The sequence below is a fragment of the Lissotriton helveticus genome, chromosome 3_1 (genome assembly GCF_964261635.1).
Source record: "Lissotriton helveticus chromosome 3_1, aLisHel1.1, whole genome shotgun sequence".
NCBI classification, from domain to species: Eukaryota; Metazoa; Chordata; class Amphibia; order Caudata; family Salamandridae; genus Lissotriton; species Lissotriton helveticus.
The window spans coordinates 216,882,091-216,906,756 of NC_136061.1; the positions used below are offsets into that span (position 1 = coordinate 216,882,091).

Sequence of the window (24,666 nt, forward strand, 5' to 3'; positions counted from 1 at the left end):
GTATAATTAAAACTTTAGCAGCGAGCAGACTAAGTAGCCTATCAGAGGGTATACAAAAAAAATAAATTTTGAGTAGAAATAGCTACTATACTCTGCAGCTTTAAGCAGCACCAAAAACCTTACTCTGTAAGGGCTCATTTACTCAAAGTGCATTAAAAAATCTTAGGAGGTTCTTCAGAACACATCCACTCACTGACTAAGACGAACAAGTAAATAGGCGGATATGCTGCTAAAGATACAAAATCTTATTGCTTCTTGAGTTAATATAATGAGGTTCCTTTGCCAGAATTTCGCTATCCACATTTAATGACAAAAATAACAAGTTCAATTATTACAGAAGAATTGGAAATTGTTCTGGAATGCAGCTAACATTGTGGCAAAGATGGAAAACAATGAATAAACTGGATTTTAAAAGAAATTGCTTAAACAATGGGGAAACACATGGGCATTTGGGTTGGTTCAGAAAGCATGGCATGTGCAAGCCACATCATTCAGAGTTAGGCCAAAAGTGAACAACTTGCTTCTGCCACGTGTAGGTCAACAAATGCATTCCACTCAATCAACAATGGAAACACACTTTGTTCACAGACTGGCTAACATGGGCGACTCGCCCCACCAAAATATTGCCCAGATGGACAAGTCCACTTCAGCAAGATTACCTAGCAGGACGCCTTGCAAAGCTGAAATGTGGCAGACTGCCAAAACCAATATGAAGGTGCAGCATGAAAAATCGCTGGCAAGAGTTAGAGCAACTAAAAAAAACAATATGTAAGAAGATCAATATCAGAAGCTAGAAGTAGTAAAGGATAAAGCAGAAGGTAAACTCGTAGGAGACAATTGGTAACCTTATGAAACCAGAAAACGTGCAGTTCAGCTACGCTAACCAAATAAAGAATGTGGAAGCAAAAGTGACCAGAGACTATGCAGCACAAGCATCCCATAAAAGGTGTGTTAACCAACATTGTCCATGAGGGAACTGTCAAAATGAGAAACTTGAATAAACTAGAATGCAGCATAAGCCACCAGCAGCAACATGGAACCCCAGCAGCACAAACAGCCAAAGAGATCACAAGGTTATTTGAGCAGCTACAGGGCCTAGAAATGATCAGAGGATGCCTAAACCAGTACAGCATTAGCATGCACATGTAGCCAGATAAGTGTAATATGGGCCGCCAGCGGCAATATTACACACTGAAAAATGGGCACTGCACCATGATGCTCAACAAGGAGCCTGAGGTGGCATGAAATAAAAGAGCCAGAGGAAAGATGTTAGCGTAGTGCAAGTAACAAACAGCTGCCAGATAGCACAGTCTACATACAAAAACAAGCATTTGAAATGCAATTGGTCTCGCCTTTGGGACCTTATATGTATTTAGCTATGCTAAAACATCTACTGTTCTTTATCATGGAGGGAAAGTAAACACCAAACTGCATGACATGCCAGGCATGGGAACACATGGAGAGAAATATTGCCTTTCAGCTGGAATTGGTATGGTCCACAGCAATGTTTTTAATATAAAATCAGGGCCTTCTGTGGTCATATTACTAAAATACAAGATTTGAAAAAAATATTGTCTAAGGGTGCTCGTGGAAGACAATTTCTATGGACAGGAATCTAGAGAATGCTAAAGTGATTCTGGTATTTTACTGACCTCTGCTGGTCGTTTTCTATCAAAAAAGTTGAATAGAATCCCGAAGCCGGGCAAACCACCTACTGAGTGCGGGTCATACCGCCCGATATCGCTCCTCAACGTGGAGGCCAAAATTTTAGCGAAACTGTTGGCCACCAGGTTAATGCCATACCTCACCCAATTGATTCACCCAGACCAATCGGGCTTTATGCTACACAGGAGTACAGCGTTGAACCTCCGTAGAGTACATGGAGCGGTGGCGCGTGCACCACTGCTGACAGAACCGGCGGCCATTCTGTCCTTAGATGCCAGGATGGCATTCGATATGGTGGAATCTCTTCGCAGTACTGGCCCATATGGGCTTCGGTCCTAAATTCATCTCCTAGATACGGCTCTTATATAATAGCCCGGTGGCACGAGTGACGGCTAACGGTCACATCTCCCGTGAGATACCACTGAATAGAGGGACAAGGCAGGGATGCCCGCTCTCACCGTTGCTGTTTGCAATAGTCTTGGAGCCTCTGGCCAAAGTCCTTAGAACCACCCCATTACTCAGAGGGGTCAGATGGGGGGACAACTGGGAAGATAGAGTTTCCCTTTATGCTGATGATATGTTGATATATCTGACAGACCCAGAAAAGGGCATCCCAGAACTCCTCGCACTGTGTGAAAAGCACGGACAGGCGTCTGGATATAAGATCAACTGGACAAAATCAGCGATATATGAGCTGAGAGGTCCCTCTCCAAATCTTCCAAGCGACTGCCCACTAGAAATAGCGGACACATCATTCAAATACCTGGGGATATACGTAACACGCAATGCTGCAGATTTCTACGATCGGAATCTATTGCCACCATTAAACAGACTGAAGAGGGATGTCGGACACTAGAAGACCCTTCCTCTGACGCTGCTAGGGAGGGCAGCATTGTATAAAATGATGGCACTACCACGGTTCTTGTACGTGCTGGAGAATGCTCCGAGTTTGGTGCCACCACGCTATCTACAGAGGGTGACAGCAGTGGTGAATAGCTTGCTATGGGGCGAGCGCCCAGCGCGAATAGCACATTTAAAACTCAACAGAAGCTGGTACGACGGTGGGATAGCCCTGCCTAATATACAACTATATTATTGGGCGGCTCAACTTAAAGTTCTCAACCAATGGTTACATGCCCCGCAGGACGACCCGGCTTACCTAGCAGACAGGGCGCAGCTGGGCACACATAGTCTACTGGCACCGCTATACCACAAGGGTTTGGCGGGAAAACTAACGGGTCCAACCAAACACACAGCGACACTCTGGCACAGAGCGCAGGCGAGGCTTAAATGGAGGGGAGTCATAACGAAACTAACTCCTTTATGGGACACCAAGGCACTGGGTCACTTGCGGCGCACCAAAGGATTCACCCAATGGGACAATATAGGAATTTCCACAGTGGGAGACATGTGGTTAAAAGATGGGGTGGTCCCGTTCTCGCACCTTCAACAAAACTATAACCTGGGTCCCAATGAAACATACCGATATATTCAAATTAGGCATGCACTAATGGCAGTGATACCAGCAGGAACTAAGGTCCCAGAGTCCTCTCCATTGGAGGACCGCCTGCTTACCGATTATATACAGACTAGCGCCACTTCCCTTACATACCGTAAACTGCTGAATAACATGCCGGGCCCCCTAGATATGTTGCGGGAGAAATGGGTGAGTGAACTGGGAGACATGGGTGAGACGGAATGGAACGCGGCACTGGCGTCCCCGAGAGAAGCTGGCATTTCAGCAAGGTTTCGTCTAGTGCAACTTAAGAACCTACATCGAATATACTTCACGAGAACCACACTACATAAACTGCACAGGGCGGACCACCCGTATTGTCTGAGGGGCTGTGGTGGGGAAGGCACATTTATACATACACTCTGGGAATGCTCCATTGGCACAAATTATTGGCGACAGGTGCTGCGCACCATCTCTCAAACACTAGACACAACATTGGTACCCGACCCCCGTACAAACCTACTAAATGTGTGGGGCCCTACTGAACTGACATGTCAGGGTCAATTGTGGGCCATTGTGGGTTTCATGGTCGCCAAACGAGATATAGCTCAGAAGTGGGGTGCGGTGAAAACTCCGACTCTGGCCCAATGGTGCAGGAATATGGATGCGCTTATGGTAACTGAAAGGGCGGTGTACGAAATGAGAGCTAACCCGCGCAAATGGAATAAAGTATGGTTACCCTGGAATAAATACCGGGGAGACCTATGTGACCCTCTGGCAGAGGACGACATAGAAAGCTCAGAAGATGAGGAAGAGGAGGGATGAGAAACGGTAATTAAAATTCCATAACGAAGTAAAGCCGAGTAATCGGCGGACAATACACAACCAGGCAGGTACACGGGGGGACACCCAGAGCAGGGATGAGGAATGTATGCGCCTAGACTGGCCGCAAGTAGAACTTCACACAATTAGGTGCGATGCTATAAGTTGTCTGCAACACTACTGAGTCAAAAGTTTAGTTATGTTTAGAAAAATACAAAAGTAAGAGAAAATATGATTTCGTGGTAAATGATGTTATGGTTTTTAGTGCCGTCCTGGTTAACTTGCTGCCGGACCGGAGGTTGTCGGCTGAACAGCTGTGTAACGTGCATCTAATAACAATATTTACGAAAAGCAGCCGGCCCCAGGGTTGTAGGCATAAAGCTGTGTTTTGTTGGCAACTATCAATAGAACTCTTATGAACCAAAAAAAAAAAAAAGTTCAATAGAGGCAGTTGCCAGAATTTTTTTCTAAAAGTCCCGCAGCAGAAAGCAATTCTGGTATTTACTGACCTCTACTGGTCATTTTCTATCGAGACAGTTAAATAGAGACAGTTGAACAAGCAGAAAGCAATTCTGGTATTTTACTGACCTCTACTGGTCGTTTTCTATCAAGGCAGTTAAATAGAGGCAGTTGAACAGAAAAAAAGTCCCTAAGCGAAAGCAGACAAGTCATAGGGATGATCTCTAGAGCCCACCAAGTACATACACATACAAGTATATACTGAAGTATATACAAGAGGTCTCGAATGCTTGACCAAAAAAGGCAAAAACCTAACACTGCAGAAATGATAGCAGATGACAGCTAGAGACATGCCTCACAGCACCAGGCACCTTGAGATACTGCAACATAAGAGCTGCAAAAGCACATAGCACTAACGTCTAGGGACACCACAGTATTAGCGGTCAGGAATACTCAGGAGGTGGCAGTGTAGAGTAAATCAAGAAGAAAAAAAAACAGCCTACGGCAAATTATGTGGCAAAGCATTAAGCAGGCCCCAGCAACTCGACAGCAATAGCACTATGTAGAAGGCAGCAAGAGCATGGCATGTGCAGCACTGGATATGTGGAGAAAAGGTACAGGCTAACATGTTCATAGCTTTGCATGAATGTATACAACATGTAAAAATGCTTCCAGCCTTCTGCATTAAGCAATGGCATGAGAAGCATTTAATTTTAAACCTTTTAAATCAATGGATGACTTCATATTTAATGGTATACTTTCAGACAACAGGATTGCTGAATTTCACACCTTCAACTAATACAAAATGAAAAGTAAAAGAGTAAGTAATACTACAAAGACAAACACGACAAAGCAGATTGTTAAACTGTAAAGCCCACCTCATTCCTCGGTTAGAGCCTCTTCCATCCGTGTTGAATCCACCACGCCCTCGTCCTCCCTGTGACCCACCATAGCTTCCTTCTTCTCCATACCTATTCATGTCACGTCGGTTATCTCCTAAAAAATAATAATAAATGCCTAAAAGGAAACCTGTGACTTTCACACCATAAAACTAGTTGATTCAGTCATTAGAAATGTTGATCAAATGCGTCCCACCCCGGTTATCAATAAAACCACACACAAGTTGTCCACCTGCTTAAGAGGATGATCCTTACAATGTTTGGTACAGCGGTTAATAATTCAGTAAAATAGGAGCACACAAGCAGTACATTTAGTCTCCTGTGTTACAAGAAGCAACAGCACATCACCTTCAGCTTCCACCACCCCTGAGGAAACAATTGTAACTAACCTGTAATTGTAGTTCTCAATGCAAAGACTTTACAATTAACTATAGTTCTCCAGCACCAGTATCTTGTATAGATTCCATATACCAGTATGTAACATGTTCTCTAGTAGGATCTTTTATAGACTCATAGTCTTTGAACAGATTATACAGGTCAATAAAAGGCACAAAACAACGCTAATCTATAACCCATATTTTGATCCTCCCTATGCAAACAAGGGGTGACCTTCAGTACCTGTTCAAAATGCTATAAATAGCTATAGCTTCTTTGTATGGTTTTTAGTCCAGTCAATCAAGAATTTATTTGTTTCCACATTCTCATTTTAAGTAAGAAACTAAAAGTTTAATAAGGTCCATTATCAACATTGAGGAAAGGAGAGGAAACAGAAAATGCACTGAACTAACTGGATAGTGACCTGAGGAACTTATGCAAAACAAAAGATTTGATGAGGACATCTTGAATATTACATTCTTACTAGAATGTTATTGGACCCCAAGGGTATGACCCAGTAAAGGGCCAGAAATCGCGGAGGGAAGAAGACCTGCACAAACCATTTACAGACCAGGAGTGGGAGGCTGTGCTGGAGAACCCAAGGTGTTTCTCTAGGAACATGTGTTTCACGCTAATATATGCTGTTCATTTAAGACTGTATGGGATAGCTATATGAGGGCTTAAGACCTCACAAACACCCAGGTGTTAGAATCAATTTAGCCACTGGCTCAAGATAAATACTAAATATGATGGGGTCTAAGCACAGACCTGTGTAACCCCATAGCAGAGTGGTTTGGCAGCTGAGGTAAAAGGATGGAACTAGACCGCCTTAGTTATGTCCTTTAGGTAAGAGTTTATCCAGGTATAAAGCCTGTCCTTGGATCCCAAGCTTCCTCAGTCTGTTTAGTAGGACTGGATATGACACTGTGTCAAAAACTGCTGACATCTATATATATATAAAAGCCAAAGTATGTCAGTTTGTCCTTTATGCATTACTACACTATTCATCCGATCGGCATGAAACTTTGGGAAGTTATTGAGTACACTCCTGCGAAGGTTTCTGGCTAAAAAAAAAAAAAAAAAAAATATTTAAAAAAGAAAAAATTGTTTAAAGTTGTTGAGTACACTCCCGCAAAGGTTTCTGGCAAAAAAAAGAAGAAAAAAAAATGTGTTAAATATTGGCCCCCCGGCCACCCAGGGCCCTCATAATCTTTTCAATACTGAACGCTTACAGTGCGACTCGCTTTTGCAATGACCATCAACAAAGCACAAGGACAATCGCTGCAAGTGTGTGGACTAGATTTGGAGAATCCGTGCTTCTCACATGGACAACTGTATGTGGCCAGCTCAGGCGTCGGAAAACCTTTTGATTTATTCGTGTACGCACCAGACGGAAAAACAAAAAATACCGTGTATCCACAAGCACTCGAATAAATAAACAGAATTAAAACAACACTTTGAAATGATTTCCATATTAAAATGAATACGTTTCAATAAAAATGACACAATGTAAATTGAATGTTATCATAACAAGTTTCCTTAAATTTCCTTTCTTCTGAGATCGCAGCAACGCGCGACGGGTAAGCTAGTTTCCAATAAAACTGTCAAAGCTGAAGTACTCTGATCTAACTAACTTTTAAATCATCCATTTACTTCAAGTGGGGCTGACTGTGCAAACTTTGAGGTGGAAACCTGATTTTGAATCATTGAGAAGATGATTTCATTAAGGGTAATCAGATAACTTGCAGGTTAACTAATTTTACCCAAATCTTAAAAATTACATTAGAAGTAATATTGTTCTAAAATTGCTCAGTAGGGTTAGATCTGCATTAGGCTTCTTCAGTAGGGGAAGTAGTAATGCCTGTTTTCAACAATAAGGCACTATGGCAGGTTTTAGAGAAATATTCAAAATATCATTTAAAATTCTGTTAATTGAGGTAGATATTAAACTTAAAATGTGAAGGGGGGGGCAAGGATCTAATAGGGATCCAGATTTACAATTGTTTAGTTTCTTAGCCGAGTCTTCTAGAGATATGGCATTAAAAACCGATAATATAGGGCCAGAATATATCTTTAAGTCACTTGAGTCTGTAAGAAAGCCTTTCTAAAGTTCACCTGCCTGCCTCCGAACCTGCCCCGCACCCGCCAAGACAAGCACCAGCAGCAACCACCTCAAGTGCATCCTGCTCAACACCCGATCCGTCCAAAGACACGCCGTGGAACTCTGGAACCTCCTCGACGCTACATCACCGGACGTCGCCTTCCTCACGGAAACCTGGATGAACGCCTCCTCTGCACCCGACATCGCCATCGCCATCCCGGACGGGTACAAGATCATCAGGAGGGACCGCATCAACCAGACCGGAGGAGGCATCGCCATCATCCACAAGAACACCATCCGCATCACGACCGACGCCAACGACTCCTTCGCCGCAGCCGAACATCTCCACTTCCAGATTCACACCGACCCTAAGACGACCCTCAGAGGCACCCTCGTCTACAGACCCCCGGGACCACGCACACAATTCAGCGAAGACATCACAGACTTCATCAGCCCGCACGCCCTCCCCTCCACTGACTACATCCTCCTCGGGGACCTCAACTTCCACCTGGAGAACAACAAGGACAGCAACACCACCGCCCTGCTGGAAAACCTCGCCAACCTCGGACTCAAGCAACTGGTCAACACCCCCATCCACTACGCCGGCCACACGCTTGATCCCGTCTTCTCTTCCAGCAAGTACATCACCTTCAGCCACGCCACCGGACTCCACTGGACCGACCACAGCTGCGTCCACTTCAGCTTCAAAAGATCCACGACCCACCTCCACCCGCAACAGGTACCTCACAGGAATTGGAGCAAGATCACCGCAGACCAGCTCACCACCTCCCTCAGCCAGAGCCCACCCGCCAACACAACGGACCCCAACGAAGCAGCCCGCAACTTCACACAGTGGCTGACCGCCTGCGCCGACGACCTCGCACCACTAAAGAACCCTCCCAGCAGACCCAGAAGCAAGAAGGCATCCTGGTTCACCGACGACCTCAAGGACTCCAAGAAGACCTGCCGCGCCCTCAAGAAAGCCTGGCTCCTCGACCGGACCACCGACAACATGACCGCCCTCAAACACGCTACCCGCAAGCACCACCAGCTCATCCGCACCACCAAGAAGAAATCCCTGAAGGAACGACTGGACAACAACGCCCACGACAGCAAAGAGCTCCTCACTATCGTCAAGGAGTTCTCCAACCCCAGCAACGACATCACTCCGTCACAAGACCTCATCGACTCCCTCGCCTTGTTCTTCCACCGCAAGATCGCCGACATCCACAACAGCTTCGGCGCCCCACCCACGCACCCAACCGTCGAACCAACGCCCCCCACCGCCACCCTTCGCACCTGGACCACGGTGACCACCGAAGACACAGCCCGCACGATGAACACCATCCACACCGGATCACCGACCGACCCCTGCCCACACCACGTCTTTAACAAGGCCGACTCCACCATCGCACCCCAACTCCGGAACATCATCAACGCCTCCTTCAACACCGCCACCTTCCCGGAGAGCTGGAAGCACGCCGAGATCAGCGCCCTCCTGAAGAAACCTACAGCGGACCCCACCGATCTCAAAAACTTCCGCCCCATCTCGCTCCTCCCTTTTCCTGCTAAAGTCATCGAGAAGATCGTCAACAGACAGCTGACCGCCTTCCTCGAGACGAACGGATCCCTCGACCCCTCGCAGTCCGGCTTCAGAGCCAACCACAGCACCGAGACCGCCCTCATCGCAGCCACCGACGACATCCGGACCCTGCTCGACAAGGGGGAAACAGTGGCCCTCATCCTCCTGGACCTCTCCGCTGCGTTCGACACGGTCTGCCACCGCACCCTAGTCCAGCCCCTCAGCAACATCGGTATCCAAGAGAAGGCACTGGAGTGGATCATCTCGTTCCTCGTCGGAAGAACACAAAGAGTTCGCCTCCCCCTGTTTCGCTCCGAGGCCACCGAAGTCATCTGCGGCGTCCCGCAAGGATCTTCACTCAGCCCCACCCTCTTCAGCATCTACATGAAACCTCTCGCAGCCATCGCACGCCAGCACAACCTCAACATCATCTCTTACGCCGACGACACCCAGCTGATCCTCTCCCTCACCAGAGACCCCGACACCGCCAGAACCTGCCTACACGAAGGGATGAAAGACGTCGCCGAGTGGATGAAGGACAGCCGCCTGAAACTGAACTCGGACAAGACGGAAGTCCTCATCCTGGGATCTTCGCCCTCCGCCTGGGACGACTCCTGGTGGCCCCCAGCCCTGGGCACCGCACCCAAGCCAACCGACCACGCACGCAACCTGGGCTTCATCCTGGACCCCTCCCTCTCGATGACCAGACAAGTCAACGCCGTCTCCTCATCGTGCTTCAACACCCTGCGTATGCTTCGCAAGATCTTCCGCTGGATCCCGACCGAGACCAGGAAGACTGTCACCCAGGCACTCGTCACCAGCCGACTGGACTACGGAAACGCCCTCTACGCCGGAACCACAGCCAAGCTACAGAAAAGACTCCAGCGCATCCAGAACGCCTCCGCCCGACTCATCCTGGATGTCCCCCGACGCAGCCACATCTCCAGCCACCTGAGGAACCTGCACTGGCTCCCCGTCGACAAGAGGATCACGTTCCGGCTCCTCACCCACGCACACAAGTCTCTCCACGACCTGGGCCCCAAGTACCTCAACGACCGCCTGACCTTCTACACGCCCACACGCCAGCTACGGTCCACCAGCCTCGCCCTCGCAGCCGTACCACGCATCCGAAGAGCCACCGCCGGAGGAAGATCCTTCTCTTACCTGGCTGCCAAGACTTGGAACTCCCTCCCCATCCACCTTCGGCTGACCCAGGACCATCTCGCCTTCAGGAAACAACTCAAGACCTGTCTGTTCGAGCAGTAGCATACCCCTCCCCCCAAGCGCCTTGAGACCCTCCCGGGTGAGTAGTGCGCTATACAAATGGCATGATTGATTGATTGATTGATTGATTGGACGTGGACTTGTTACACATGCTGTGGGGCTATCTGCGCTTACAGGGATACTGCAGTGCTGTAGTAGAGGCCCTAGCCCGATGCATGGAGCGCACACTCCCCTACGAATGGGAGACCTGTTTTTTAAATCTTTGTCATAGAAGTAAGCGTCATAGGGGGACCTCCTGTTTTATTGACTTAGGAATGGTAGCGACGAAGCGGATGATGACGAAAAGGTGGAAATTCACAGAGCCCTCTCTGTCATATTTCGCGAGCATGTGTAGAGAGTACGACTGTCGCATCGATTTGGTGGACGGAGCTATTGTACCATCTTGTAGGGTATACGCCTTACCAGTCCCTGAAACAAAACACCTGAAAGACTATCTGGAACACTATATAAACATAGGCTTCATTAGACCATCCCGTTCTCCCGCAGCCTCATCTTTGTTTTTCATCTCAAAGGCCAATGGTGAGTTGAGAGCGTGCGTAGATTATCGCAGGTTGAATAAGATTACCATTCGTAACAGGTATCCCTTACCCCTCATCACTGTGTTGCTGGATCAGGTCCGCAACGCCAAGATCTACACTAGACTCGATCTACGAGGGGCCTACCATTTGGTTCGCATCAGGGCAGGGGATGAGCGGAATACAGCATTTAAGACCCATTATGGCTTGTACGAATACCTGGTGATGCCGTTTGGGCTTTGTAATGCCCCTGCTGCATTTCAATTCTTCCTGAATGATGTCCTAAGAGAATATATAGATGTCTGTGTAGTGGTGTACATCGATGACATCTTGATATATTCGGAAGAGGTAGAAACTCACAACTCTCAGGTCATGCTTGTGCTCCAGAAGTTGAGGGAACACAAATTGTACTGTAAGCTGAGTAAATGTGAGCTTGGGGTGTCGTATGTTGAGTTCCTGGGGGTTATGCTTCACCCGGATGGGTTGCGTATGTCTGATAGAAAGGTCTTAGCAGTATAGAACTGGCCCACGCCCAAGTCCCTGAAAGAAGTACAGAGCTTCTTAGGGTTTGCTAATTATTATAGACGATTTATTTTGCAATTCTCACAATTAGCAGTACCTTTGACACGGTTACTCCGGAAGGGAGTAGTATTTCTTTGGTCACCAGAGGCTAACAACGCCTTTGAACACCTGAAAGAGGCTTTCACCTCTGCTCCTGTTTTGGCACACCCTAAACCTGAGTTACCCTTTGTAGTAGAAGCTGATGCTTCTGATGAAGCAATAGGGGTCATTTTATCGCAAAGAGACCCACAGACTGGACAACTACATCCGGTAGCATACCTGTCCAGGAAGTTGAATGCTGCTGAAAAGAATTATACCATCTCAGAAAAAGAACTGTTGGCAGTAAAAAGGGCCTTCCAGGAATGTAGACAATATCTGTGGGGGGCCGTGTACCCTGTCACGGTATACTCTGATCATCGAAATCTCCAGTTTATGAAGACTGCCCGACACCTGACCCAGCGTCAGATGAGATGGATGTTATTCTTTGCAGAGTACGACTTTGTAATAACCTTTAGACCAGGGTGCGACAACAGGAAGGTGGATGCCTTGTCCAGACAAGAAGAGGAGAGCCCCTCGACTGTACCCATTCTTGAATCGATCATAGAACCCTCTAAGGTGGTTTGTGTTTTAAATGCTGAAAACTTCCTAGACAAGATACGGAGTGCTAGATCAGCTATACTCTGGGATTCCTGGGCTGCTAAGGAAGGAACACGTATCATCAAACAGGGTTTGCCTTTTGTGACTAGCCAGCTATTCCTGCCCTCAATCGTATTGCAGAAGGAGGCTTTTCAATGGTGTCATGTGTCTCCCTTGGCCGGGCATCAGGGGGCGCTCAAAACCATTCACTTGGCCCAAAGACACTTCTGGTGGAAAACGCTAAAAAAAGGATGCCAACTCTTGGGTAGCGCAATGTGATGTTTGCGCCCGCTCCAAGAACGATTGTGGAGGGAAGCTCATAACGATGCCAACCCCTCGTAAACCATGGCAAAACATCAGTTTAGACTTCATTAGCGGTCCCCCACCTAATCAAGGCAAGACTGCGATTTTAGTGGTGATTGACAGTCTAACTAAACTGGGACATTTCATTCCATGTATTAACCTTCCTACGGCAGGACAGACAGCGAAATTGCTTCTCTCTGAGGTCATTCGGCTGCATGGGGTGCCTGAAGTGATCGTTTCAGACAGAGGCCCCCAGTTCGTCGCTAGATTCTGGAAGCACTGGTGCCACGCATTGTAGATAAAGTCCTCCCTGTCCACGAGCTTCCATCCGCAAACTGATGGCCAGACCGAAAGGTTAAACCAGACTCTAAAGAAATACCTCCGTTGCTATGCAGCCTCGGCTCAGGACTCTTGGGTATCCTTGTTGTGGATGGCTGAGCTGGCATACAACAACGCTTGGCATTGTTCTGTGGGGGTGTCCCCTTTCTATGCTACATATGGGATTGACGCTAATATTCTTCCGGTGTGTCTGCCTGAGAGTGTGTCTGAGCAGCCCACGGTATACAGTAGAATGAAGAAGTTGCACACTGTGCAGCAACAGCTCACCAAACATTTGATCAAGTCCAAAAGTGTGTATAAGCGATGGGCGGATGCGCACCGTCGTGATGATCCTGATTACCAGGTCGGGGATAAGGTGTGGCTCTCGACCAAGAACATTCGGTTCAAATTGCGTAGTGTATTCCATCCTCGTTTTATTGGGCCCTATGTCATTGTAAAGAAGGTGAAGTCTGTGGCTTTCAAACTGAGGTTGCCTGCTTCGCTTAGGATCCACCCTGTCTTACATTGCAGTCTCTTGAAACCTGCATTGTCCTCGGTGCGGAGGGCTCCTCCTCCGGTCCTTATTGATGGTGGCTATGAGTACGTTGTGAGGTGCATTCGGGACTCTAAGTGGAGGCGTGGTGCTCTGTGGTACCTGGTAGCTTGGAAGGGGTATTCGGCTGAGGATGACTCGTGGGAGCAGTGTGACAATGTGCATGCCCCTGCAGCTGTACGTCGCTTTCATGCGAGGTTCCTGGCCAAGCCTGGGCCTAGGAGGCGCTGAGGAGGGGGGCCTACTGTCAGGTTTCGTGAGCATGTGCGCCTGCCTAACGTTTAGAACTACAACTCCCATGAAGCTTTGATGTAGGGAGGTACTTTACGGGGAAGCGCGCTGAGACGGATGCGCGTAATTATGTGTTCCTTTCTGAGTTCTCCTGCGTCCAGGATTGCCTTGCCTCGCTGTCTTTCTGGTTTCCTGCGGGCGGATGTTCTGCAAGGAATCCTCCTTCCTGACCGGAGCCTTCGGATCGTCCGGTGAGTCCGGTTAAGCGCGGCTGCGCTTAACGGTAGAACGGAACGCTGTGTGTCGGCCGATCACGTGTTACCGTTCCGAATTTGACCCAGTATTGCTGTTGGGTGCTGCGGAGCACAGTAGTTATCTGCTACGTGTTGCCGTGGCGGATTTGACTGCTACTTTGGATAAGCTAATTGGATAGCAGCGGAGCGCAGTGTGTGTTCTGCCACGCGCTACCGTTTGCCAGTGCTGTCTTGTATTTCGTGTTTTACCGCGGAGCTACGTGAGTCGGGTTGGCCACTAGCTACAGTGTTTCTTCCTTTGCTTATTCATGTGAGAGTGGTACAGCGGAGTTCAGTAGTGTCACTACGGGCTACCGTGTGTATATGAATACCTTTGATCCATGACAGGATTAACTTTACTCTATAAGGATTATGATGATACAATATTCCTAGAGCAACCAGAGTCCTGTGATTCCAACAAGACGTTTTCTTGTACTTCCACTCCTCTGGATGGTACTGGGTGTCAGTACACAGTAGAAAAAGCCTTGTTCTCTCGCTTCTTGATTTGGGACTATTACGTATTGATTTCTGATACTTTTCCAAGGAACTGCTTTTACCATTTTGGCTAGTACTGAAAGGAGGTGTGCTTCTGGTTACTTTCAGGTATTCCAACATCCTAGTGAGACCATAATGAGAGTAGCATTTGTAGTTGCATATGGTGTATAAATGTGTCTCATGTTTATGTCTTTCAGAGCCTATAATCCCCGCAGTTCCTTCCCCTTCCCTCGCCTTATGGTTCGAACTCCCTGTTACTAAAAATCAGGGAGCTGGTAACATAAGGAGGTGGACCCCTATATAGCAACGATCGGATCCTGTGGAGCGTAATCCTGACACTCTCAGGTACTAGCCTGGCAGAACTTAGCAGCACTTATTACAGGCATGGGAAGGCAACATTGCACCAGGAAGACACATAGGGCCTCCGCAAGTTCCCAATTGCAGCAAACTGGGACACCATCCTAAGAGACTTCCGGGGGGAACATAGCACCGTCGCAGATATGGGGTCTGCTACAAGCTGACACGCCTGAGAGACACTCACAGTACACATTTGCACACACACTACACTCCAGAACATAAGCAGCAAATAAATATATTGGGTGGAGGTTCGGGTGTTGCTCCAGTCACATTATTACCCGCCTCCCAAGTTAGTAGATCATCACACAGATGCCTGGACAGGCACATCAACGTGGCATTGACATAGATTTGAGCTCTGCATGAGGCAACATCGATGAATGAGAGAGTTAAGTAGAACACCAGGAGACACTGGTAAATATAATATACAGGCAGCTGTTACACTGGAACATGCACTATTATTTTATCATATGCTCAAAAAAAGGAAATGTAATAACATGGAATGACAAATGTGAATGTCTACTTGTGTTAATGAAACTTCTAATAAAACAGTTTAAAAAAAACAGAGGCTCACGTCATTGGAACAGATCTCATAATACTGCCTGCCTGACCACTGCATCACTGTAGTGTGCTGACTCAAGCCAATAATGCTGCATGAAAGAATGTACACTCTCCCAAGTTGCAGCACGCCAAATCTTCTCTAGAGGAACGTATGCAAATAGGGTTGCTGATGTGGAAATTGCCCTTGAAGAGTGTGCTCTCGGAGTAGAAGAAAGCGGTTTGCCCGCCTTGGAATGGCAGAATTGAACAGTGGCGGACATCCACCTGGGTATGGCGGCTTTAATCACATGTCTATCCAGTTGAGATGGGCCAAAGGCCACAAAAACTTGAGTTACGGAACGGTTTGGTGTGATGTAAATAGTACTTTAAACATATCTATGTCCAAATTGTGCAAAGACAGCTCTGCTGCAGTAGTCGGACTGGGAGGAAAGGTACAAAGGATAATTGGTTTGTTCAGATGAAACTGTGTGGGCACCTTTGGTATGAATTTTGGGTTCATCTGAAGGATGACTTTCCTCTGTAAATCAGAGAAAAGGCTCCTGGATAGTAAATGCCTAAATCTAGCTCAACCTTCTAATGGATATCAAAGCTAGAAAAGTGGCTACCTTCCACGAGAGAAATTTAGGTCTGATTTATGAATTGGTTCAATCTGTGGTTTAATGAATTGAGAAAGGACAATATGAAGGTGCCACTCAGGTGGAGGAGATCGCACCATAGACAAAACTCTGAAAAGGGCTTTCATGAACTGTTTTATTATCCTGGTCGAGCACAAGGATGGACCCTGAAGGGACCATATATATCTAGATATTGCAGCAAGAGGCACCCTAACAGATGTACGTATTACACCTGAACGAGCCAGAGAAAGTAGATATAGCAAGACTGGCTCTGTAGTTGCTTTTAGCGGGTGTAAATTGTGTTATTGGCAAAATAAACAGAGCTTTTGCCACTTTAGTCTGTAGGTTTTATTGGTGGATTGTGCTCTAGCACTTGCCAAAATGTCTTTGCAATCCTGAGGAATGTTTAGGTGATGGAATTCATTGAATTCAGGAGCCATGCGTATAATCGGAGAGAGCGTGGATCCGGCTGCCGGACTTGGCCCTGGTTCATTGTGAGAAGTGTTGGTTTGGTCCGTAGTGCAACTGGTATGGATTCTGATATTAAGATGAGTTGGGTGATTGAGTACTGCCCAGGTCACTGGGGAGCAATTTAAATAAGTCGGCATCTCTCCAACCTCATATTGCTGACAATCCTCAGGATCACTGGGATGAGTGCAAAGCGTACGCTTAAATCCCACACCATCTTATCAAAATTTAATTCCCTAATGATCCCGGGAGCAGGTACCGACTGGAGGCATAAAACCAGAATTTGTTGTTGGGGTTAATGATCCAGATGCGATTTGAGCCAAAGGTTAAAGATCAGATCTTATCTAACTCCTGCTGGTCTAGTTCCCAATTTGTGGCAACTTTCTAAGTATCTGCTGAGGGTATCCGCTAGAGTATTGTTTGTTCCTGCAACATAATCCGCCTTAAGAGTGATGTTGGTAACTGTGAGCTACTCCCACAAGCTCTGATCCTCCAAGGAAAGAGGAAGGGATCTTGTCCCTCTTTGCTTGTTGACATAATGCATGCTGGTCATGCTGTCGGTCCGAATCAGCACTGACGAGCCAGGAATGCTAAGGCAAGAAAGCTTGGAGAGTGAGGAAAATGGCCTTGAGCTCCTAGAACGTTTATACGCATTTATTTCTGGTATGCATATAAGTGAAGACGAGGGGGTGAATCCATTGGAGGATTCTTCGGAGGCGTCTGAATGAACTCGAGGGTCTGACCATAGGTAAGGAGATCTAGTACCCACTTGTCCTTTGTAATCTGTGCCCATTGGGGTAGATGGCTTGTGATGTTCGTACCCACAGGGAAGGGTGAAGGGATAGTAGCTGGCATGGAATTGAGGTCATTGTTTTTGTGGGACATGCTGGTTGTTTGTGCATATTCGATTGTTTTGAGTAAGCGGCAGAAGGTGGATGGAGGTATTGCTGCTTTTGATGTGGAGGGTAATATTGGGACTGGGAAGACTGATATTGGTGGTATCGCTGAGATACTCCTTTGTAGGAAGAAAAACCCTAGCTTCGAGCTCCTTGAAAAGGATATTTGCAATACTGCAATGGGCCTAGGGATTTAGATATGTCCGTGTCAGTTTTGACGGCCAAAAGGGCGTCATCAATGTGTTTGCTAAATAATGTATCATCATTGTATGGTATATCCAATATTTTAGACTGGACCTCTGGTCTGAATGATGATGACTTCAATCAACCTTGCCATCGCAAAACAGCAGCTCCTGCCAACTGACGAAAACCAGTGGAAGCAATGTCCATTGTGCAATCAATGATTTCAGATAAAGTGCGCTCCCCTTCCTGTAATATCTTTCTTGCTTCCAATTTTTTATCTTCTTGCACCAGGTCTAATAATAACCCTATATCAGATATTTGTCTATTGTAGTGGCCTAGGATAGCTAAAGAATTAGCTGCATGAATAGACAAGGCAGACATTGAAGAGAAGCGTTTCCCGAATGCTAATCGTCTGCCATTCTTATCGGGAGGCACGAATATTGGTGCGAAAGTATTTTTTGATCGGTGCTATGCCGCTTGCATGTCCGCTGAATCAGCCTTGGGGTGGCCCATGAAACAGGCAGGAGAGTCGTCAGAGGCTTTTTAATTTTCATCAATATGTGGTACCACGGCTGCTATAGTAGCAGGGTGCTCATGAGCTTGAGGTCTTTGTCCCAGTTATGAAAAACTATAGGGATGGCTCTGATTGATTTGCATACCTGCTCCTTAAAATCATTTAAAAAGCAATTGGATTGCTTTACTGACATAGGGAGCTCAAATCGTGGGGCAGCTCTTTCCCTTAAATTATGGAAATACCCACTGTCCTCAGACGGGTTATCCAATTAGTGCGCAGGTGGTGACGGCTTAGTTATCACAATCATCCAACTCATTTAGAGATGGATGAGTGTCATGTATCTCGCCCTCTTCCCTCTTATCGTCAGAGGAGGAGGAAGATGGACAATCTCTAGGAGGCAGAGTAATGGTAGAAGCAGGAGGCATCCTGGGGGTTGGCAGAGGCATTTGTTAATTTTGTGCAGCAGTCCTGCAACATCGCCTGCAAGTCCTGCACCAAAGAATCAGATGTTTGTTCTTGTGGTGGAGGATGAGGATGTTCCTGGATGTAAGAATAATAGTGCCGGCGGGGGCGTGGCTAGCAGCCGTGAGAGATGGCTGCTGCCTAGAGGAGCTCTCGCCCGACCACGGGATAATTGTTGCTTTCCCACCGTCCAGATCCGAATCCCGGGAGCAGAAGCTGGAGTCAGAGTCCTATTGAACCACCCCCCCCCACCTGGATTGCGAACTGGGGGCCTATAGCCCCTCAGGGATATCGCGGACGAAGTGCGGGCCTGAAGAGCTGTGGTGACGACAACAGCATGGCGGCGCGGCCCGGAGGACGATGCCTGCTGTGACTGGGCTGAGTGCGTGGGCTGACCCTCCGAGGAGTCCTGGGAAGCAGCGCCGGAGATCAGCGGTGAGGCGTATGTGAGGTGGTGAGGCCCGGCGGGGGAGGAATCGGGGGCCGTGCAGCCCTGACAGCCAGCGGAGCAATTTCATACTGGGAGAGGAGCCGGGGACGAAGTCACTCGAGTCCCCGGCTTTGAGGCCTTCTCGCGGCGGTAACGGTGCACTGAAGGAGAGACACGGGTGTTTCCCTATATCCCACCCCTCCCCACCCACCTTGGCAGAAGACCCGGTCGTCGCGTACCCGCACCCCTGGTGGAGCGACGGAGGAGAGCGGGGGATAAAGTGCCCAGACGGGCCGGAGTGCAACAGAGGCAGCCACTGCAAGGGTGGCACAGTAAGCTTCCACAAGAGCAGGCATTTGTGAGGCCCGTGGGGGATACCCCTGATACAACGAGGTCCGAGGGGAAGTCCATCATCAGGGAGAGATCTATTAGGGAGGAAGGCACGATTGAGGACTGGGAAAACGCCTTCCCCCTCCCCCCCTCGCTTGAGCAGAAGCAAGAGTGGCACCGCAAGCTGAATCAGTGAAGGTTCTACTGTTTAGGCCTGGAGGTGAGGAGAAGTGAGGCCTGAGGTCTGAGATACACCTAATCACACAATCTTTGACTGCACTGCCCTACCCCTCCTCCTACTCATTGAATGCAACCAGAAGTGTGCTGAACCACATGTGAGGGAGCAGATAAGTGGTGACTGCTCTGCCTGGCGAGAGCATGCCATAGGGGCCCCACTTGTGGTCGTGACTGTCGATCTGGACCGGGATTAGACCGCACAACGTCCAAACACAGGGAGGTCATATTGGACGGTCGTGGGAGCGACAGGTGGTGGCCGAGACTTCCTGGGCTGCACAGACACATATCAAAAACTTGCCAGTGACCCGGCAATATTAGCGCCCTTAGACTGTAGACACGCAATACCAGTCTTAGAGATCGCCCGGGATGGCGGCGGGCGGTATGGGATCAAGGGCCAATGCCCAGAAACAGCTGGCGAAGTACGCCTGGGTTAAAGGTGGAGAAAAGTGTGACTCACCTAGCAAGGAGAAGGAGGGCCTGGGTACGGGACAACTGCATGCCAAGGAGCCGACTCTGCATGATGTTATTGCGGCTATAGGGGGAATGCGTGCCTCGGTGGACCCAGCTACAGTGGAAGTATCACTACTCTGAGCAGACTTCAGGAAAATGGATGAGAAGGTCCGGGAGCTGAAAATCGTGACGAAAGCTCTACAAACGGACGCCTCGGAATTGCAGGGTCAAATGCTCAAGATGCAAAAAAAGAAAGACAGGATGGAACAGCAGCTGGATGATTATGAAGGGCGGGCCCGACGAAACAACATTCGGATACTAGGGGTTCCAGAAAAAACAGAGGGGCCTGCAGCAGATTTATATGTCGAAGACTTAATCACGAAACACTTGAAGCCAAAGTCGCTATCTAACTACTTTTCTATTGAATGTGCTCATAGAGTGCCGGGAGGCAGGCCAAAGGTGGGTGCACCTCCGAAGCAGCTCATTGCAAGGGTCTTTAATTATCGTGATCGAGACTTACTACTGCAGACATCCAGAACTGCCCCCCCCCCCATTGAAAATTGATAATTACGAAGTACAGTTTTTTCCTGATTTTACGGCCAAGGTTCAGGCCCAAAGGCGGAGTTTCCAGGCAGTGAAACGGGAATTGAGAGACCGTGAAGTGAAATACTCAATGTTTTTCCCGGCGCGGCTCCGAGTGGAATCGGATGGCAAATTTTGGTTCTTCGACTCTCCTGAGGCAGTCTGGGACTGGATCGAGGGATGGACGAAGGTGGACCGCCGGAGGGGGAATCGCCCCGGCAAGCAGGGGACGCTGACGGACACTCAATCGGAAACGCCGGCTACAGAAGCGACCTCGGAACCTAGCGGACTGGAGGAACAGGACTGATTTATCTAAAGACTGGATTGCGATGTCTCACTCTGCATAAGAGGCGCAAGTAAAGGGTCTGGGGGGGAAAGGGGGTGTTGTTGGCTGTATTACAGTGGCAACTATATATGGGGATGTTCGAGGTGAATGATGTGAATAATGTGCTGACTAGATTGATATGACGTGATATTGTTTGACCTTAGTTCTTTAAGCGCGGTGGTGATGATTATATTTACTTGATCTGTGGTTACCGTGGTTGGGAGAGGGTTGAATCCCCCTGCATTTCTAGCATGTTCAATGGGGCGAGAAGCACTCTGCTGAGTTTGGGGGTGGGTAGTTTTGAATGCACAGGCAGGGTAGCAGGGTGGGGGGAGTTAGGGGGGTTAGACGGGGGGTGAGGAACTGGGACATAAATTGTTGTTCTTGCCCTGAAATTGCCTTACTAGAAACACTTGAAGTAATCATACTGACAGCCAGACTCTGTGGCACGAATTGTTTGTTGTATTGTGTTTTTTTTCTATTATTCATGTTTTAGTGGCAGACTTCTAACCGATATTGATCTTGTTCTCTGTAAGATGCTCATAACAATGTGGACCTTATATTTGACCTGCAATGTGATGTTAGTACTCTTGACCAATAGTAGTTGATCGTGAATCAGTGCTCTCTGTACTCACCTGGAATGGGTTTGGGGGATGGGATTAAGAGGGGAATAGTACAACAGTACCTGAAAAGGCAAACCCCGGATCTGGTACTCCTGCAGGAAACACATCTGGTTGGCCATAAATGTAAAGCCCTCAACAGGTGGGGATATAGGCTTCTTGTGCATGCAGGCTACACTACTGGCTCCAGAGGTACATTAATCCTCGTTAAGAAAACCATTCCATTGATTGTACTTAATACGCGGTCAGATGCCGCAGGACGGTTTGCTGTGGTTGAGGCTCAATGGGAGGGAAGGGCTTTGAATGTTGTATCAGTCTATCTGCTGCCAGCATTAGGTAGGGAAGCCCTTGCGGAACTGGGTCGGGTACTCGCGGATCTTAGGGATGGAGTTTTGATAATGGGGGGAGACTATAACATGACGATGAATGACTTAACGGACAGACGTCCAGTACGACAGAATGTGCGACCAAATGAACTAATGGCTGACTTTACTACGGCATTGGGGCTCACGGACGTGGGACAGGAGTTACAGGGTGACTCGATAGATTTCACGTACTTCTCCAACGTGCATGGCAGCCTCTCCCGGATCGATTACTTTTTAACATATGCAGCCTCGGTAGGTAACTTCAGGAGGCCCGTGACGTTCCCTAGAGGCCTATCAGCTCACTCCCCTGTGGGGATAGACTTCACGCATGGGGCCAAACAGCAGAGTCGTACAATAGTCATTAATCCCTGGATACTTAAGATCCCTGACATACGCGAGGAGCTTGTTAAGCAAACTGGCTATTTTTTGGAGGACAATTTAGGATCCGTAGATTCAGCACAAACGATTTGGGAGGCATATAAAGTTGTTATAAAGGGACATGCTCTCTCACTGAAATCACGATTTGTAGCAAAACGGCAGGAGATAGTGAGACAGCTGGAAACTGAACTTAAAGACCTTGAATCGGAATATGCGCTCGACCCCTCAGAGGAGTCGCTACATGCACTGACACTTAAAAAGAAGGAATATACAGCCCATTAAAAGCTCCCACTATCTGCCCTTCTGGGATCAATTGTTTGTTAATAAATAATTGTTTGCAGTGGTAAAATGGTATCAGCAGGTTTTCTGATTAGTTTTCATTCAGTAACCTAATAAAACTGTAACCCAATCGGCTTCCAGTGAGTCCATACCCATCCTTACTCGGCTCGTCAGTCCAGGAAATAGCAAGCCATCTGCTTCAAAAGGAAGCGAGGCCAAGAGGAAGCGCAGTCTAATTGCGCATTAACCTTCTCATAAGGAGGCAACTTAGAGCTTCAGCAGAATCGGTCAGAGCCCGAGGTTCACAATTGTACAGTTCCAACTTCTGCAGGATACATATTTATGCTGAAAACTGCATTTTTCGGCCACTGGGATGGGTTGCAGCTACAGTGGGTGGAAACATAAAAAAAAACTGAAGTGAGATTTCAGACAACTGGATGAACGGGGTGGGTTGCAATTTCTGACTGAACACTGGGCTGGTAGTGCATGAACCACAGTGTGCTGATGTGAGATTCTCAGTGTACAAAGAGCAATAGGGCCACTCCATCAGAAATGCAGAATTTGAATACCCAACTCAAAGCGAGCATTACAGAACACTCTGGGTAGGAAAAACCTGTGCTTTGGAAGCTTATGTGCTATGCGATAACACTCCAAACACAAGGGGGCGACGCGTAGAGGGTCTCAAGAATCAAAGGTTTAGTGCATTTGAAGGCATTTTATATAAACAGGAATGTAATTGCATAAAGCCATAGGGGGCCCACAGAGGCCCATCAACAATTTGTTCAAATTCCATGACTTTCTTGTCCAATAAGCACTGGGGCTTTGTTCATTGGCAGTGAAAACAAAAATCATAAAAAGGTTCTAAGACTCGGACCACAACACTGTATGTAAGAGGAACAAAATGTTCACTGCATTAAGGACTTTTGAGACAATGAAATATTTAAATCAACATCTATTTTTTTCTGGCACTTGGCTCAGTGGAGGAGGAGCGCTGAAGGATTCTCAAAACCTAAATCTAAAAAAAGTGAGGTAATTAATAAAAAAAAAAAGCACGTGCTTCAGACAAATGAGTCAAACACTATTGAAGCAGAAAGTAAGGTCAGTGGGGCATTAAGTCAACCCCCACTTCCTAAATTGCTCCCCATCTCAAATATTCTGCAAATCAGTTGGTTGGCTTCGCTGTGGTATTTAAGAACTGGTCTCCAAGCTTGGATAAGAGGGGACACTTTCCAGACTAATGCTGCAACATCAAATGCTGCAGTCAAACATCAACAAATTAAAAAGTTATACTCTTTTTCTGTATATCAAGTAGAATTGAAATCCACCAACGTCCAACTGTATACTGAGTGGCTAGGAGAGTCATAATGATGTGGTATGTCAAACAAACGCACCATCATCTGCCAGCACAGCCTCCACTTAAAGTTAAGGAGTTCTAGAGGAGGAGCTGGGAACAGCTTTGCGGTAACTTCATTTGGGCTTGGTCTCTGCATCAGTCACTTGGCGAATGTATATTGCATCTTCTGGGTGATCAACGTCATCCATCTCGAACATGTAGGAGGCAGCTATAGCCAATGTGGTTCCATCGTTGCTGAAAGCAAGTGAGGCGATGCTGGTAGGATAGCGATGGAACTGACACAGTCGCTTCTTATTAAAGGGATCCCAGATGTTAACAAACCCATCAGAACCACCTGTTGCAAATGTGTTGTGCTGACTATGGAAGGACACAGCATTGACAGGATAAATCTGTTCTATTCCATTTTCCTTCAGCCTGTGACACTTAAAAGCATATTTCTTCTTCTGGACTTCAGCACTTGGATCCAGGTATTCCACGGCCACTCGTCCTTCGATGGAGCTCAATACGTAACCCTGCTTGTTTGGAAAGGCTCGGATACAGCGTGTCTGATATTTGAGGCTGGACTCTCTTCTCTGCTGGACGTAGCCCATGTTCCTGAGGTCCCACACCAGAACTCTGCGGCCAGCAGTCCCCACGATCAGACGATCTCCGCACACAGAGAGCATGTACACCTTATCAGGCTGAGAAAATGTGCCTGCATTGCATGGAGTCCTCGG

General features: G+C 47.6%; 1 protein-coding gene across 4 annotated transcripts in view; it reads right to left on the reverse strand.

Annotated features, from left to right (window-relative positions):
- Positions 1-24,666, reverse strand: part of TAF15 (TATA-box binding protein associated factor 15) — a 589,620-nt gene that overhangs the window by 314,320 nt on the left and 250,634 nt on the right. For all 4 annotated transcript variants that reach the window (XM_078679623.1, XM_078679625.1, XM_078679622.1 and 1 more), the window contains one exon: positions 5,281-5,398. In XM_078679623.1, the coding sequence (XP_078535749.1) occupies positions 5,281-5,398 (118 nt within the window). The remainder of the gene's footprint in view (positions 1-5,280; positions 5,399-24,666) is intronic.